The 18,681-nt window shown below is 46.2% G+C and overlaps 1 protein-coding gene and 1 long non-coding RNA gene across 4 annotated transcripts in view; one reads left to right on the forward strand and one right to left on the reverse strand.

The window, feature by feature from the left end:
* LOC142829967 (uncharacterized) lies at window positions 1-11,796 on the reverse strand. The gene is made up of 2 exons (XR_012904946.1): window positions 11,660-11,796; window positions 1-318 (listed from the first exon to the last, which is right to left on the reverse strand). It is a non-coding gene; the product is annotated as an uncharacterized LOC142829967 (long non-coding RNA).
* GDNF (glial cell derived neurotrophic factor) overlaps window positions 5,357-18,681 on the forward strand; it is a 25,891-nt gene continuing 12,566 nt past the window's right edge. The window contains exons 1-2 of one of the 3 annotated variants that reach the window (XM_075932526.1): window positions 5,357-6,161; window positions 9,835-10,032. In XM_075932526.1, coding sequence (XP_075788641.1) covers window positions 9,861-10,032 — 172 coding nt within the window. In that variant the 5' untranslated portion in view covers window positions 5,357-6,161; window positions 9,835-9,860. The remainder of the gene's footprint in view (window positions 6,162-9,834; window positions 10,033-18,681) is intronic. The other 2 variants (XM_075932527.1, XM_014581765.2) reach the window with 2 other exon arrangements.

An 18,681-nucleotide genomic window follows, 5' to 3' on the forward strand; every position in this document is an offset into this window, starting at 1 on the left:
CTCATTACACTTGTGTAATTCCATGAGAATCAATAGAGTTACACCAACATAAAAGCAATGCAACTGAGTAGAAAATTAAACTTAGTGTAGTCAATATTTACAGTACAGGTTTAATTAGTAAAGATGGACTTGTGGTTAAGGCATTCAACTAAGGCCCTGGAGAACAGGTTTCAACTGCTAGCTCTGCCATATGCTTATTTTGTTGCCTGGGCAAGTCATTTATTTCCAATGTGCCTCAATTCCTCATCTATAAAAAGGGGACATACTTCCTTTGTTCCATCCTTTCTCTTGTGTCTTTATCCTGTAAGCACCTTCTTTCTGTTTTAAAGCACATAGATAGATTAGTAGACATAATTCTCAGGTGTCCATCACTTTAGAATACAGATGCCAAACACATAATTTCATTCGAATAGATCACATTGATTTGCTGTTGTCCACAAAAAACCTGAACTTTGAAGATGATCTCAGCTGCCCATTAGTGAAATGTCTTTACTTGAAATAGTTTAGACTTTTAAGTGAATATTCCTACACATTTTTGAAAAACTTGCAGTAGAGAATAACATATTTACTCTGATGTTCCCATGTTAAATCTGTATTGTACAAATTCATCTCTAATCAAGTGGAACAGCTATGGTAATAAGCAGTCTGAAGTTAAAAAAAACTTCTAATAGAGTTATTTATCTGAACGTTATTTCAGAGTAGCTAGCTGTTATTCCCATTGAATGGCAAAATTGTTGCTATGGAATGTAGCCAATTACATTATAAATCAGTAAGTTTAGTTCCGTGGTGTCCAACACACTAGCCATATGTGGCTATTTGACCAGCTGAGTGTGGTTATTTGGCTAGAACAATGGGGCTATTTAGCTGGTTGAGTGTGGCTAGTTTGCTATAGCAGTAGCCACTATAGTGGCTACCGCTTCAGAACTGGTTGGACATTAGTTGAAGATGGATTTGAAACATTTCATCCCAACATACTTAGGGTATGTCTACACTACCCCGCTAGTTCGAACTAGCGGGGTAATGTATGCATACCGCACTTGCTAATGAAGCCCGGGATTTGAATTTCCCGGGCTTCATTAGCATAAGCGGGGAGCCGCCATTTTTAAATCCCCGCTGCTTCGAACCCCGTGTAGCGCGGCTACACGGGGCTCGAACTAGGTAGTTCGGACTAGGGTCCTATTCCGAACTACCGGTACTCCTCGTGAAACGAGGTGTACCGGTAGTTCGGAATAGGCACCCTAGTCCGAACTACCTAGTTCGAGCCCCGTGTAGCCGCGCTACACGGGGTTCGAAGCAGCGGGGATTTAAAAATGGCGGCTCCCCGCTTATGCTAATGAAGCCCGGGAAATTCAAATCCCGGGCTTCATTAGCAAGTGCGGTATGCATACATTACCCTCCTAGTTCGAACTAGGAGGGTAGTGTAGACATACCCTTACAGAATTGCAGAATTGGTAACACTGAAGGACAGATTAATCTGAAACACTTATGATCTTAAACTTTCAAAATATATTTGCAAGAAAAATCCATTAGAATTAATCTAGATCACAAAAATAATTTCATCTGAAGAAAAAAAACAGAATAGTAGCCTTATTCTATTCACTAGCCTCACCATAGTGGCACCAGGTTGCTGGCCTAAAAATATGTCCACAAAGTCCCATAACATTTAGCAGTTTGGCCCTGGTTGCTCCTGTGAAAACGATCACCTACTGGCCAAATGGGTTTTCAGTAAATGGATATGTGGATGCATCTAAATATCATTTATGTTTATAAGGCAGGCAGGCAGGCAGGCAGGGGTTAGAGAGATACCTTCCACTAATATGTTGGGCTATTGGCTTTTTCCTTCCATCACACTGAGATGCATCGGTGGAAATATTAAAATTCATGCACCGTACAAGGGGCTTCCACTGACACTATATTGAGCCTGTTGGACTGTCAGGCACATCACCATGACACTTCAAGTTTTACTATTTTACTGCAAAGTAACATCTAACATTCAACATTTTATTGTGGTCACATCTAGAGGCCTCAGTCTGGTAAGAGCTCCATTGTGCTAAGCCTTGTACAAATAGACTGTCTATGACAGCGTCTGTGCCCCAAAGAGCATAAGTTAAAGATGGCTGGAAAATGGGAACATTTTTTCACAAATGCCTGTTTCCAACACTGTGCAGTGAGGAGAGGAGGCAAATTACACACTGCCCCATTTCATGGACACAGAAAAGGGAACCCACAGTGCAGGAAGGAAGTGCACATAAATTAAGACAGTCTCATGTAGTATGTTATATTCACATATTCTTCACACACATACACAGCTATTCAGAGTGCATATGTGGAGGGTGATATCCACATGGTAAATTGTAAAAGGGCTTGTACCAGGCACCTTTGACCACCCAGGTTTAAAAAATAGTGACAAATGTAGTTTTAATCACAATGTTAAATAATAGAATACACATTTAAATGTATTATGAATATTTTGGATGTTTTCTACATTTTCAGCTATATTGATTTCAATTACACCATAGAATACAAAGTGTACTATGCTCACTTTATAGTATTATTTGTATTACAAATATTTGCTCTGTAGGAAAGGTGAACAAAAGAAACAATATTTTAGCTCATCTCATACAAGTCCACTCAGCCCTACATCTTGTTCAGCCAATCACTAAGACAAACAAGTTTGTTTACATTTATAGAAGACAATGCTGCCTGCTTTTTGTACAATGTCCCCTGAAATTCAAAACAGGCATTCCCATGGCACTGTTGTAGCCAGCATTTCAAGGTATTTACATGCCAGATATGCCAAACATTCATATGCTCCTTCCTGCTTTCACCTGTAAGCTCTAAAATTTTCAATTGTTTTCGTTTTGAGCATAGTTATGTAAAAATATAATAATTCTATATTTGTAAATTGTACTTTCAGGATAAAGAGATTACATTACAGTATGTGAAAGAGGCAACTGGAAAATATGATTTATTTCTCTCTGAACAGTACAAATATTTGTAATCAAAATAATATAAAGTGAGCACTGTACAATTTGTATTGTTTTGTAATCAAAATTGATATACTTGAAAATGTAGAAAAACATACAAAAATATTAGATTCAAATAAATTGATATTATATTATTGTTTAACAGTGTGATTAGAACCATGATTAATCACAACTTTTTAATGTCACAATTAATTGTCCTACTTTTCATCTTTGCTCATGAAAAATGCAGCCATTCCAAACTTCTGCCAGTAAGTCCTTCCCAATCCTAGCCTCCCCTATAAAACTTAACAACATTACTGGTACTAGATAGAGCTGGGCTGACATCTCAGGCGATTGGTCTGCACAAGAAAGAATCAAAGCCACTTGCTAAGGCCAGTGGGAAACAATGGCATATTGATACTGTTTTCCAAACAAAATGCCCCATTTCCTTTAATCGGGAAATTGGCTTTAAAAAGCCCCGATGTCTAGTTAACTGAAAAGGAACAAATTGATCGAGAACACATTTTCCCCCTTTACAAATCCCTAATGGAAGATATACAGGCAGTATTTTAAAGTATCCTTTTACCTGGAGTATATTCGGAGAATTGACTTTCAATAAAGTCTTTTAATAACGTCCCAGCACTTACATTTTACCCTATTTCTATTGTTTCCCCTTTACTCTGTCAGGTGAGGAAGTCACTAGAAATCATTTGTGCTGCCTGTAGTTAGCATATCTCATTGCTTGAACCTGGCATGGTGGTAATCTATTCAGAAACTCCTTTTTGAGAGTTCACTGTGCTCCCTTCATCTCATCTTCCGTTTTCTAAAGCGGCTTTGTCGCTTCCTTTCCAGCTCCTGCGTAGCACAGAACCAAAGTCTCGATTATAAGCGCAACTTGCTAAGGGCTTTCCAAGAACTAAGAATTGTTGGTAATATCCTATTAGCTGAATCTTTTTCCATTTAGATAACCTTGATTTTTTTACTCTCTCTTTTTAAACTGAATTGACTGAAACTGGGCTTTCGCCTCTACTCCTCTGCGTCATCAGAGCTATCGGTAAAGTTCTGACTAGTTTCCTTATCAACTGATACTGTACAGAAACAGATTCAAAACTCAAAAGCAAATGTTCCAGTGGGTCTCCAGCAAGAGGTTTTTTTGTTTTGTTCGAGGAGGGTGTTCCTATTTTTCTGTGAAGGAAAGGATGAAAAATATCAAGTAAAATCTGGAGGAATGTCTTCGCCCGATCGAGTGATCGATTAGTTAGTTACTGGTCACTCCTTTCAAAGCCTCCGTCTAACAGACATTATTTCTATGCGTACACTGTGGATCTAATTGAAGTTAAATAAGAGGGCGGTCAGGGTCTGTTGCATTGGCCAGAAAGAGCTTGTGAGGCAGTCCACGCTCACCCAAGGTGCGACACAAAAAGTTATGTTTTCATTCCCTTCTACGGTCAGGAAAGTCACGGGCTTTTGCACGCTTTTGCTGCCAGTCCTTCTAAACTGGTCGGCCTTGATTTTTAATCAAAAGTGGTTTGTTTCCACATTTCCTTGAGCCCTTCTCCTGTTTTCCAAGCCCTCTTCCCTTTAATTTCAATCCATCGGCTGCAGAGGACTTCCTAACTCAGAACGACTGGCAGAGTCGAGAACACAAGAAATACACGTTTACACTTGCTTAGGCCTCCAGCTAGTGAAACAGGGGACACCGTCCTTCTCGCGAAACCCGTTTGCATCTTCAGCTCAGCTTTTAAATCGAAGGCGATATCTTGGTCACACAGTGTAAAGAGTTACAACACATTGAATAGGCAGTCTACGTCTGGGAGAAAGCTGATATGCTAAGTGAATGAGACAGACCGTATTTCCTTTTACGACGGCGATCTGCCTAATAGTGCCTTAGAAATCAGCAGCGAAGCTAAGCACTACCAAGCTCGTGCTGCTCTTTCCACCGCTATGCAAAAAAAAAAAGGGTTTCAGCTCGGTCTAGTTCCCTGGATCTAGTCTCCTTACGCTGTTCTTCGAACCCCCGCGCCTTTTGCCTAGGGTTATGCTCACCTGCTACGCGGGATAAGGGCATTCTGCGGGGCGGGGGAGCGGGGACCTGCGGTGAAATCCGTTTTCCCGCAGCCTTCTCTGACCTGTTCCTTTGGCAATGGTGTGACAGCTTTGGAATTGAGATTCTGAGTGCGAGGGCTTGGACCAAAGTGTGGTGTTATGTTACATCCGCTTGAAAATGTAGCCTAAGATGCCGGCCAACTTCAGAAGCCTTCTTCCTTGCTTGCTATGTAATACACGATATGTCGAGCCGCTGACTTCAGCCAAGAGATATTTGGAAACTCTGTAGGATCCAGTGTTGGGGGCTAACGTGTGTTTAGATCCGAAAGCGAATCAGAGGCGGCAGCGGAGGGCGCGTCACGAGAAGCGGGCCTATAAATCCATCTCCATTGCGGCTTCGCCCTGGCAAATCGATTGCTTCGCGCTTTGGACTGCGCGCTCACCTCAGCCCTCGTGGGAGACCCCCTCCGGTGGCAGGTCCCCCCAAGGCGGCTCGCTCCCACCCGGCGCGCTGCGGCCAGCGGAGTGAAGAGGGCCCCGCGCATGTTGCTGTCGGGAGGCGCTGGATGCTCTCAAGTCTGGATTGCAGGAGTGGTCGCTCTTACTCTCCACGTCCCTCTTGGATCTAATCTTGCAGCGTGACGCGATCCCTGCCAGCCGGAGCAAGACTTGCTGCTGCTGCTCGGTTACAAACCCCGGCTCCAGCCACAGCCTCTCCCGCGGGCGGCTCCTTTCCTGTGCGCGCTGCATGCGGCGCTGCCCCTTTGCCCCAGGCCCCGCTGGCGTCCCAGGCGCCCCGATGCCTGCCTGTGTCTTCCCGCAGCTGTTGATGGGGTGTCTCGCTCAGGTTTCCAGGCAGGAGCGCAGCAGCAGCCTCCACCGCCAGTTCCCGCTGCCAGGCGGCGCGGGCAGCTGCCTTTGCTGAGCCGGGACTCGGCTGCAGGGCAAGGACCAGCGAGAGCCGGGCGCGGCCTCTGCTCTCCGCGGGGACCGCGCACCTGCGGCGGCGGGGCAGGGCGCACGGGGCGGCCCCTTCCCCTGTCCCGGAATCGTGAACTTTCCCCGAGCTGAGCCACATGCAGCCCTTGGCGGCCAGCCGGGCTTCCTGGAGTTAATGTCCGTGCGGGGTCCGACGAGACCGTCTCAAAGGTGAGGGGACGTTTCGGCCCGTGGCGCGGCGCTGGGGGTGGCGCAGGGCAGGCGGGGAAAGGTTGCCGGCCAGGGCCCTGGATCGCTGCTCCTGTGGGACACGGGAGGAGCCAGAGCACTCGTGGTAAATGCACAGGGCCAAGGGGCTCCCCCGGATTTGGGAAGTAGCTGGAGAGTCTGCTTAGATCACTTGGGTCCGTGCAAACCTCTGCGCCTAGGGCGCCCTGCCCAGCCCGGAGCGAGGGGCCGGGAATGAATTTCCAATCAGAAGCGCGGGCCCCTGAGCCCCCGAGGTAGGGCTAAGACTTGGGGGTGGAGACGCGGTGTCTCCCCAGAGCCTCTAGCCAGCTGCACCCTGTGCGGCAGCGCCGAGCACCGCGGGGCTCGCTCCCCGCCTGGCGATGGGGGAGGGCTCCTTTCGCCGCCACAGACGCGGCCTGACCCGGCAGTTGCTGCTGGCTGCGCGATGCAGAAGCCGCAACGGGAAACTGAGTCACAAGCCCCCCCCACCCCCCCGCAAGGCAGGCGCCTGCGGCGGGGGAGCCGCTTGCTGCCCTCACCAGCCTGCAGCGTCTCCCACGCAGAGCTCCGCAGCCCGCCGGCAAAGCTAAGTGCTTATATTGGGCTGTAAGCAATCCGGGGGAGACTCACACGGGCCGGGCCCCAGCGCCGTCTCACCTCTGCATCCTCCCACGCTGCTATCCGGACCGCCGCCGCCAAGCGGGAAGCCCGCAGCACCTGGCTAAAGGCCTCCGAGGTCGAACTAAAGGGTGTGCGAAGAAACCCTTCCATCCAGGAGTCGTTTCAAGCCCCACAAAGCAAGCGCGGGGCTCCCTACCCATCGAGATCTAAAATAGTGCCCGGCCATGAACAGAGCGCTGGGGACGCCAGGAAGAGTTTATTGGCTCTGATTCGGCCCGCACTGAGGGATGTTTCCAAAGGGCTGACAGATGCCACCTCCGCGTATAAAGTTATTGACCAGACTGCTCTTCAGAACTTCCTCGAGGCGTAGCTCTGCAGGTCAGTTTCTGCCAAGCTATTAAGTAGGGATCAGAGCTTTTAAGAGCAAAGCAAAACTTTTGAAATCGAGGTCTAAGTTAGGAGGGATGCTGAAGAGGCCACAGCGCCAGTCTCTAAAGGTGCCGCATATGCTGGCTGGGAGCCCCGCATGCCAAGTTCTCAGTTACAAATTATTTTTGCTACCAGGTGGGTCGGACTGAAACTTGGTGGAGGAATTTTCCACCAGCCGTCCACGCGGGATCCCATTCACTCCTGTTGCTTCCCAAAGAGTAGCATCAACATACAAATGTCTCACTGCACGCACCATGCTGGGCTACACAAACATAGTAAAGTCTCCGTACTGCGATGGGTGGGTACACACTGTCGCAGATCAAGCGGCCGGTTTACACTGCCCTCTAGCGCTCCAACCCCATTTGTGTCTTCCCATTTGGGGAAAACTCATCAAGAATTCCCCATCCCTTTAACTCCCCGCTTAAGGAAACCGGAATCGCTTTCCATGCTGCAAGTTCTTCTCCACGGTTGGATTATTTCAGGAGAGTTCACGGTGCCGAATTCCTGGTTTCTTCTCTCTTTTGAAAACAAATTCCAAAAAAGGGGGAGGGGGAGGGCTTGTTTTGAGCAAAGCCGCAAGAAAGAGACCCAGATTTTGCCAATGGTAGAGAAAACGTGAGTTGAACGTGGACCTTCAGGAATGGCTCTGTCGTGAAAGGCAAGCTGCACAGGAGATGTGGCTTGGCCAGTCTTCGCTGGCAGCAATAACTGAAATCAAGGATGAGATTCTAGACCCACATGAAACTCAGCTGAAAATTTACCACAAATTTCAGAGCGGCCGTGATCTGCAAATCTCTCCCTAAAACTCCCGCATAATAAAGACTCCGCTAAGAACTGCCCAGGACAGACAGGCATGAAGGGCCTTGTTCATGCTCTAAGGATACTTCAGGGCAGAGGAAGGCTTCCGATAAGGTAGCCCCGTTCTGAACGCGAGATTGGGGCTAATGTCCCTAATGCCTCATACCACCCGAGATGACATCTCTGGGCTCAGAAGGGATTCTGTCTAATGGGGGAAGAACGAACTGGACCTTTCTTGGTTAAATATCCCCCATTCCAAACCCCGCTGTACAAAACATGAGTGCAGAATGTACATCCAGTTAACACCCATCCCACCCCGCTCCCCCTCCTCCAACGTGCAGAAAAGAAAACTCTTAACTGGAACATTCTTCTCGAGCCAGAAGGGAAATCAGTTGCAGTTACATGGAGGTAGTGGGGCGGGGAGAAGATTCAGGGACGCTGGGTGTTTTCGGTGGTACTTGGCTTTCAAACGTACCGCGACCTTGGAGTTGATAGATTTACACAGCTCGTGTCGTTCTTTATTCCGGACAGTTTGATCCTCCCACGAGGAGCTGTCTGGATCCCACTCCTCTCGATTAGTCCCACATATTCAGGGAAGGGAAAGGCCTCCTTTAGTTCTTTTTCTGTGTGTGCTTAAATACATTTTCAGGACCGCGGAAGGTGCCACATTCATTTCTTGCTTATATTACAGTCAACCTCCCTGGCTAGCAAGGGCTAAATCCAACTGTCTTTACTGAAGCAAAGTCTGTCCGCAGAGAGGTCAAAGTAAAATCCGGCCCCGCGTTCACCAGATCCGAATAAACCAGTTTCAGCGAGTTTCCTCTCAAAGCCAAAATTACAAACAAGCGAACGCTGACGTCTGCTAGACCAGGAAGATGCACGAATCTGCCCAGGCCTAGGTGTCTGCGAAAAGCGGAGAGCAGGGTGGAGCGGGGAGGATGTAAATAAAGCAGGAACAGATTTCTCGCTCCTCTCAGGACGAAGCCCCCTAACGCCCTCCTGGTGCCCATAACATTTTACTAGCAAAACCCTGAAAGTGGCCAAGTCCTGTCTTTGATCGAGCAGTGCGATGGGCTTCAGTTACAGCGCGACTGGTTTGAGGAAAACCCGCCTGACCCCGGTTGCCCCTGAGGAGCCACAACGAGCCGTGTCAACAGGGTTCGCCTTTCGAGCGCCCCACCTCGCCGCCTCCCCGTGCCGCGCGCGGAGCCGGGGCAACATTTCAGCGCCTGTTTGACTTCATCGCGCGCTTCTGGCTCCCAGTCGCCTGCCCCCAGCCCGGCAGGGTGTGGCGGGGACCGCCGCGGGGGAGGAGCGAGTGGGGGGGAGGGGGTTGCCCTGCCCGATCCATTGCAAGGAGGCCGCGTGGCAGATGTTCCCCCTTTGCCTGCAGCCCGATCCGCGGGACTAAGAAGCGCCCCTCCTGGACCTTGTGCGTTTCGCAACAACCCCCGCCGCTCCCCAGCCCTCTGCGATTTATTAAAAGGCCCCACGAGACGCAGGCCCTCGGCGGGAGAGCAGGGATTGAGCTGGTGGGAGCCTCCTGGTGACAATGAGCGGCTGGCACAGCGGGGAGGTGCGCTCAGTACCTGGCTCGCTTAGGGTGTAGAGGAGAGTGCCCCACACAGGAGGCTGGAGCGATCCCTCCTCCTCCGCTCCCCGCGGGAGCTTTCACGCCAGCACCTGCCCTGCTGGAAGGTTTCTGAGCCATCCCTTCCCCAGGCGGCGCAGGCACCGTGGGGAACCCGGCGCGCAGCTAGCGCGCAGCCTGCGCGGCCCTAACCTCGTGTCTCCTCTCCGCCAGGGGCCTGCGTCGGAAGGGACTCTAAGATGAAGTTATGGGATGTTGTGGCTGTCTGCGTGGTGCTGCTCAGCACAGTCTCCACCTCCCCGCTGCCCGCCGGTAAGACGCCTCCCGAGGGGCCCCGTTCAGTGGTAGAGGGGCCTGAAGACGATCACTCCCCCATCAGCCTGCCGCCTCCCTATGCTGTGCGAATTGCCTGTAAGAAACGTTCCCCTTCGTAGTCACCGCTGTCTGTCTCACTACACCGCTCCCGGGCCTGACCCCGGCGCGCCTCTGCGGGGTGGGCGCCCACACGCTGTCCCGCGGGGTGGGGCAGGGTAGGTGGGGGGCTCCAGTCAGGGTCAGACAAATTGAGGTGAAGGTCCTACATCCGCTTCGTTTGTGTTAATGTGCCCCGGGAGTCCTGTTTAAAACCTGATTTCCCAATCTTTGCTCCCCTATGAAAAGGAGAATGGAAAACGCTGGACTGATCCTAAGGGTTTTCCCCTCATAGACTCATAGACTTTAAGGTCAGAAGGGACGATTATGATCATCTAGTCTGACCCCTTGCACAGTGCAGGCCACAGAATCTCAACCACCCCTCTTAGAATAAACCTCTCACCCTCTTTTCCTCTCCCCTACTTTCAGCTCTAAAAAACCCCATTGGTATTTATTATTTGTGTGACAGCAGCACTCACACCCTTCAGCCAAGAATGGGAGCGCCTCCCAACAGAGCAGTGGGTAAACACACAGGGCTACTACTGACCATCAACAAAGCCACATGTATTTCAAAATAAGATTGTCCTCACTCAAACATATGCTTGGTCTACACTATGGGACAAAGTTAAACTAAGATATGCAACTCCAGCTATGGGAATAGCATAGCTGGAGTCTCTGTACCTTAGTTTGAATTTCCGGGCATCCCCACTGTGGGGGGTTGATGGAAATAACTCTTTCTGGTCATGTCTATGCAGCTGGGCAAAAGTCAAATTAAGATACACAACTTCAGCTATGTCAATTGCATAGCTGAAGTCAAAATAGCTTATTTCAGCTTTTGTCGCTGTCTCCACAGCAGGAAGAGCACTCTTCCTCTGACTTTCATTACTCCTCATGAAATTGGGGTTAAAGGAGTCAATAAGAAGTCCTTCATCTTGACATTTTTTCAAAATAATGCTGCTGTGTAGACATGCACTTTATTTCGAAATAACATCAATTATTCTGAAATAACACTGCCGTGTAGACATACCCCCATTGACTTCCCTTACTCCTTGCAACCCAGTAGTAAATTACTGAAGTCAATAGGGACACAATCAACAGTCAGTTTAGTGGGTCCTTACTAAACTTGCTAAATAGACCCCCTAGCAGAACAATTTCTGCAATGTTGATCTCCCAGGAAGTGGAGACAAGACCTTACACTGAAATAACAAATGTTTTAGGAAATTGATGTAGTTAAATCAGTGCGAGCCTGTCTGTAGACCAGTTCACAATATGAGACAGTTTACCATCTAATTTCTAGGTGGTAATAATAAAATAATAATATCTAAATAACAAAATCTGAAAGAAAAGCATTTTCAGAGAGCAGTATGATTTTTAAATTCACAGTAATGCTCTTTAACGTTGGTGTTAACATGCCTCAATAAACAGCAGCAACACACACAAGTTAATCTTAGAAACATTCACTTAATACGAAGGGCCTTGTCCTAAACCCATAAAAATGAAGACCCAGAATTGAGACTGCCCACTTTGTCTTTAACCAACTATCTTCGCCGCTTAGATACTGTAGTTTATAGGGTACAAGGGTGTAGCTAACACTCTGAGTACTTATTGATCTGGAGTATACTTTTACCTTCTGTCCTCATTATATTTACAAACATGTTGGGAAACACTGATATAACACATCTTGAGATTGCCTGTGTAGCTGGGATCGAATTGTGCTGCAGCACTGCTCCTGGGTGAAAAGTTGCCCTCATTGCAGTTATTCTTTAGAACCAACACTCTGTTCTCTGTCTCCACTACTTTGGCTTCAAGCCTCCTCTTTCTTGTTCCTCGTCATATATAGCTGTAGCCTGCCTTCCTTAGTCCTCTCTCTTCTCACAATTTCCTCCCATTGGAATCTCTCCCAAGCATCACTCTCCTCTTTTGAGCTGAACCTCTCACTGTTCCATGAATGACAGCATCCTATCTCAGTCCCACATCAGATGCAAGTTGACCAAAATAACTTTTTTTCCCTTGTACAGATTGCTGATGCTTTATAATGCAGTGATCTTCCTCTGCATTGTGGGACATAGAAAAGAGGGTGTGAGTGGAGGGGGAGATTCCACAAAATCTCAAAATGTGCTTTGCTGGCATTAGTGCCAGTCTCCCCTACTTTGACTAGCAGCCATTGTCGATCTGTGGAAATAAAAAGGGTTTAAAAAGTACTTGTGCTTTCACAACAATGACAAGTTGTCAGTGCAGAGTGATGAGATGTCAGGGTTCCATTGTTCTGGGTCCTACAAACGAAGCCTAGAACTATTTTTTATAACTACCCCTCTAACAAAACATGTTTTAAAAATATTTTTCCACATAAACCATTCTCTCCACAGCAAGCCGATGAGCTAGACAGATAGCATTAATCATGTACTCACTAAATTTAGTCTATTTCCAGTATGAGGCTAACCAAACTTCTCATCTTCTCATCTGGTTATTTTGTAGACTTAAGGGTGAGATGTCCATCATACGTGGGCCTTGTGTTTCAGGTGAATCGTGGCAGGGTGAATGGGCAGTCTCTTCTAGCGGTAGGTTTAGAGCCAAGCGGAGATGGATCATGGGTCTGATCCAGTACATCAGTTCCTATGTTCCTGGTAGGGAAACTATGGGCAGAAATCTGAGGAATGTGCTTTTGCTATGTTCAATCTATAATGGCAATTACAGAAAGTTGGGCCAGGTTGAAAAGGAAAGATGAGCATTGCAATTCATCTGGGCCTAAAGCTAGAGAAATGAGTCTCAGACATTTTTGTGTTCCTCCAGATAGGTGAAATATTAATGCTCAGAGAAACTCCTGTCTTGGCTACATCAGGGAGCCGGATAAATTGCAGGGGGTTCCTGAGCTAGCTGGTTATATACTGACATCCCAGCCAAATTAATTAAATGCCTTGATTCATGTTATTACTGTCTCTGTTTAAAAATGTGTGACATCTGGACGCCATTCTGAAAACACCAGGCCTAAGAAGCTAACAATAGCCAAGATGTGTCATTGCATTTCCAGCTGCTGTGGTTCCACCATAGGAAGAAAGGGAGTAGGCAGAACTCAAAGTACTGTAACTGGCATTTAACTCGCGGACTGTATTTTGACAGCAGGGCCTGAGGGTGTCTGGGGCACCATATGTGTGTGATTATGAGATGAATGCCATTAGTGTGTAGAATAGTGATAGAAATGTAGCTGTGTTAGTCTGGGGTAGCTGAAGCAAAATGCAGGACAATGTAGCACTTTAAAGACTAATAAGATGATTTATTAGATGATGAGCTTTCGTGGGCCAGACCCACTTTTTGATCTGAGGAAGTGGGTCTGGCCCACGAAAGCTCATCATCTAATAAACCATCTTGTTAGTCTTTAAAGTGCTACATTGTCCTGCATTAGTGTGTAGACAGAGGGCATGTTGGGGATTTCCAGTTCACTGAGATCTGTTTCACCAATACAGGCAGTCCCCAGGTTACGTACAAGATAGGGACTGTAGGTTTGTTCTTAAGTTGAATTTGTATGTAAGTCAGAACTGGTACATATTGTAGGGGAAACTCTAGCCAAACATTTCTCCAGAGCTCAGTTTTATTCTCCCACACCTCACTTCCCTCAGTCCTTTATTCTCAAGCTGAGGTGTCTGCTGAGAAAAGCCGCTCTGCGTCTCCCTGGTCTGCTGGGGCGGGGGCGCTAGCTTTGCGTCTCCCTGGTCTGCGGGGGGGGGGGGCGCTAGCTTCGCGTCTCCCTGGTCTGCTGGGGGGAAGCAGCTAGTGCGGGGTTGCCTCACCCCATTTGTAAGTAGGGATCCGATGTAAGTCGGATCCATGTAACCCGGGGACTGCCTGTACAGTAAGAAAAGAAAGGCCACTGCACTCCTTGTTGCTTTTCCCGAAAAAAGACCAACACAACTACCTCTCTGAAACTTGTCCACTAGAGGTTTCACCATTGCTATTGATTTTATGTATGCAAATACAAAGCAGAAAGAGAGAGAGTATCAAATAGGCACTTTTAACTGGTTCCCCTTCCACAGTTGGATTCTTCTAGCTACTCTCATCATACTCTGGTCATTCTTTTCCACAAATCAGTTAGTCTCTCTCTCAGGCACACTAGGGATGTCAGCATGTAATTGACTACACAATTAACTGAAAAGATGGGCTTATCGGTTAATCAGGTCAACTACACACACTCTCCCCACCCTTGCTGCCTCTGTATCAGAGGTAGCAGCATGGGCGGGTAGGAGCTGCTGTGGAGCAGCCTGTGTCAGCAGCAGGCTCAGGCTCGCTGCGAACAGAGGATGCTCTGTAGGATGCCATCGCAGCTTCTATCCATGGGAACCTCAGGCTCCCTGCAGACAGGGGCTGCTGCCTCTGTATCAGAGGGAGTAACATGGAGTAGTAGGGGGCTCTCCACGACTGGGGCCAGGGAATTCATTGGCTACTGCCCCTGCTCCTGGAGACTATCAAATAATTATATATGGCCTGGTAGCACTTTATAGACTAACAAAACATGTAGATGGTATCATGAGCTTTCATGGGCACAGCCCACTTCTTCAGATGACCAGAATTATGAGTATGGGATGTGTACACCCAAAATAAATAGGAGAGGGGAAGAGAAAGGGAAGAAAAAGGATGGGGATTGGGGACAGAGCATCAGTAAGTATCTGAAGGCTGAATTGTTAAACTGAAGCAGATGAAAATCAAAGTCAATAGATGTATCCTTCCTGACATGGGAGTCTATCTATTGACTTTGACTTTCATCTGCTTCGGTTTAACTATCCAGTCTTCAGATACTTACCGATGCTTTGTCTCCCACCCCCTTCTCTGTTTCTTCCCTACCCCTTTCCCTTCCCCTCTCCTATTTATTTTGGGTTTACACAGCCCAAACTCATAACTCCGGTCATCTGAAGAAGTGGGCTGTGCTCACAAAAGCTCATGATACCATCTACATGTTTTGTTAGTCTATAAAGTACTACTAGACCATTTGTTGTTTTTTTTCCTGTAACAGACTAACTCGGCTACCCCCTAAAGCTTCTAAATTATTATATAACTGTTAAAATTTGATGTGGTTACACAATTATTCAATTAATCAACATCTAACATTCCTAATACACACACAAACATGCATTCCAACACAATAGGTTGAACATCACCTGTAATGGGATTCAATGGCTTTTCTTCTTCTTTGATTCTGCATCCTTCCTCTCCTCTTTGAGGGTATGTCTACACTACCCTCCTAATTCGAAGTAGGAGGGTAATGTAGGCATACCGCACTTGCAAATGAAGCCCGGGATTTGAATTTCCCGGGCTTCATTTGCATGAAGCCGGCCGGCGCCATTTTTAAATGCCGGCAGTTCGAACCCCGTGCCGCGCGGCTACACGCGGCACGGAGTAGCTAGTTCGGATTAGACTTCCTAATCCGAACTAGCTGTACTCCTCGTGGAATGAGGAGTACAGCTAGTTCGGATTAGGAAGCCTAATCCGAACTAGCTACTCCGTGCCGCGTGTAGCCGCGCGGCACGGGGTTCAAACTGCCGGCATTTAAAAATGGCGCCGGCCGGCTTCATGCAAATGAAGCCCGGGAAATTCAAATCCCGGGCTTCATTTGCAAGTGCGGTATGCCTACATTACCCTCCTACTTCGAATTAGGAGGGTAGTGTAGACATACCCTGATATCTGTATAGCTCTCCAGTATGCTACCTGGAGCAGTGGTTAGCCTGATTGTGAAATTCTGGTCCAGTTTCCTTATCCAACATACTTGTGTTGTCAGCTCAATTGTACCAGACCTTTCACACTTAGATCTTTTAAATTTCACTGCGTTATGTTCTCCACAGGATGCTCTGAGAAGTGCTGATAGTGCTCTGGTGGTCACATGATTATGTAGCACCAAATTCAGATTGGCCTGAAAGTTTCCTTTGCTCCAGATTAAGACCAGGTGGATTGGGATGACCTCCATTTCAGATCAGTGGTCAGAGAGTAATGTGCAGCCTCTAACTATACAATTAAAAAAGTAGATACCAGCAAGCTCAATCTCCACACTAATAGCTGAACATTTTAAATGAGTCTCCTGTTTCTTGATCATGTAACCAGCAGAGCAATATGGGATAGCTTGTAATGGAGGATAGAGTTGCCTAATGGCTCATGCACTACATAACACAATGCAGTGTGGAATATTATGTTATAGAAACTGAGAGGAAGCCATCCTAATTACATGGACAAAGGGTCCTGTATACGCATGGGTGGCACTCAGTTCGCTACTGTAGATACTGTACACTATGGGAACACAAAACATATTATAAACAGAACTATATAATTGGATACAAATTGTGATCAAATGGTTATTATTATGTAGTTTGGCCCTACCTATGAAAGCAAACCTTACTTTAGGCCTGTAAATGTTGTAACTGGGAACCCCAACATAGCTATAAGTGTAATGTAAATGGGAATATAGTATCCCATGTCAGAAAGGCCTACAGTGGCAATGGGGGAACTCAAGCAAAATTGCAAAAAAGTTTCAGAGGGTAGCCGTGTTAGTCTGTAACTAAAAGAACGATGGTCCAGTAGCACCTTAGAGGCTAACAAAAATATATAAATAGCATCATGAGATTTCATGGGCACAACTCACTTCTTCAGATGACAAATTAGTCATCTGAAGAAGTGTGTTGTGCTCATGAAAGCTCGTGATGCTATTTATATATTTTTGTTAATCTCTAAGATGTTACTGGACCATTGTTGTTTTTTTAAGTTTTTTATAAATTGCAGTTTCTGAGGCACAGCAAGATGATTTATTGTTTAATGGTAAACTGATGCCAGGGGCTTGTTATGTTTGTTTCATTTTAAAAGAGAATAAGTTTAGGTCATTTAACATCTTTAGCTGGGGCATAGGCGTTGTCATAGGTACTCCAAGGTTCAAGCATCTACCAAACATTTAAAGGGGGGGGTGACTCAGCACCTGTAAGACTGGGTTAATCATGTGAGCCCTGGCACCCAGATCATGGCCCCAGTCCCACTTGGTCTCTCCACCCAAAGGACCTGCTCATCACTTGCATGAGGGATTGTGGGTGGAGAGTATCCACCCACAAAAACAAAAGTCAGTGCCTGTGAGCTGAAGCATTCTTATTTACTATATTATAAATACAGAGGAAAGATGGAATAGCCAGGATATAGTGTTGGAATGCAAGGTCTTCAAGATAAGGCCTGTCTTTATATTTTGATGCTATATGGAGATGAGCACATTATCAGTGCTAAACAAATGGTAGATGTTATTCTATATACCACTTGTTAGATGCATGCAATACCTAATACTCCATCATCTGTCAACTATAGCGCCTAATAAATACATTCCCATGGAGGGTGCTCAAAGAGTTAACATTAAAATGATTGAGTCTTTCAAAAGGAAATACATGTAAGAATATGTATTTTTCTCTTTACTGATATTTTAAAGGTATGTATTTAATTAAAACATACCCAGGGAGAATTCTTGGAGTTCAGCTGTTCAGATGACCATGGACTAAAAACATAGGAAAGAAGCTATTTGACTACTACAGTGTAATCCTCAAAAGGAAGCAGGTTAAAATATTGTATAAACTGTTCCAATCCTCATTAGGACTGCAGAAACTAGAATTCAGAAATAATCATCTCTGCTTGACCTGCTCACCAAAGATGTAGAGTTGTACAGGAATCTCATAATTCTGAGATAGTACCCTCCTAGGAATCAGTAAGGTTGAAATATTAAATAATGCAGTTATATGAATCCTCAGACATTAAAATACAGTGGGCTTCAAAATGTTTAGTGGTGGCAAAAGCAGTTAATCCTTGACACTAGAAAGATATATCAGGTCTTTGGACTTTCTTAGATGTAAATGATTCAAAGTGAGTATGGCAAGCAGAATAAAAGAGAAGGTTTCAATGAAACATGGACACCATTTCCTACGTATACAGATGGAAAACAAGGGTAAACAGGCTGCTATACTTGAGATAGTTCATTTTCATTTAAAACACACCAAGTCTTCTGTAATATTGTGCACAACTGAATATTCTTTATGAACCTCAGTAATGATAGATTTTATTACAAATTTCAGTAAGGATTTTTAAAAGAATCTGAGGTCCCAGCCAATGTTCCCGCTAATATTTTCTATCCATGTACAGAATAAATTTTGTTGTGTGCATCCAGAATGTGCAGATGTGCACCACCAGTAGAAACACATGCTTCCAACTGTGGGCACTCTGCCAATCAACTAGGCCAGACCTGAATTTCTCCTGGGCAGCCGCCCAAGCGCTCAGCTTACAGGGAACATCTCAACCCAATTGCTTAAATAGCTCTCTTTACAACATAACACAAATCCATGTGCTTAACTGAAGACTGTAACTTAAGTTTCTTTGAAGTCAATGGAATTTAAGAATATGCATAATGCTTTACTGAATAGGGATGGATTTAAGTACATGTTTAAAAATGAACATTTGCTAACTGCTTTGCTGAATCTGGGCATGGCTGCAGAATAGCAGGGATTCCCAAACATTTTTATAATGCACATCTTAGATTTGTGTACATATCTGCTTTGATTCCCTCCCACTGAAAAATGTGAGGACCACCTCCCATTCACAATCACATAACTGTTTGGTAATAACAGCAGTTGACTGCCTGGAACAGTTATA

The sequence above is a fragment of the Pelodiscus sinensis genome, chromosome 6, assembly GCF_049634645.1.
Source record: "Pelodiscus sinensis isolate JC-2024 chromosome 6, ASM4963464v1, whole genome shotgun sequence".
NCBI lineage: Eukaryota > Metazoa > Chordata > Testudines > Trionychidae > Pelodiscus > Pelodiscus sinensis.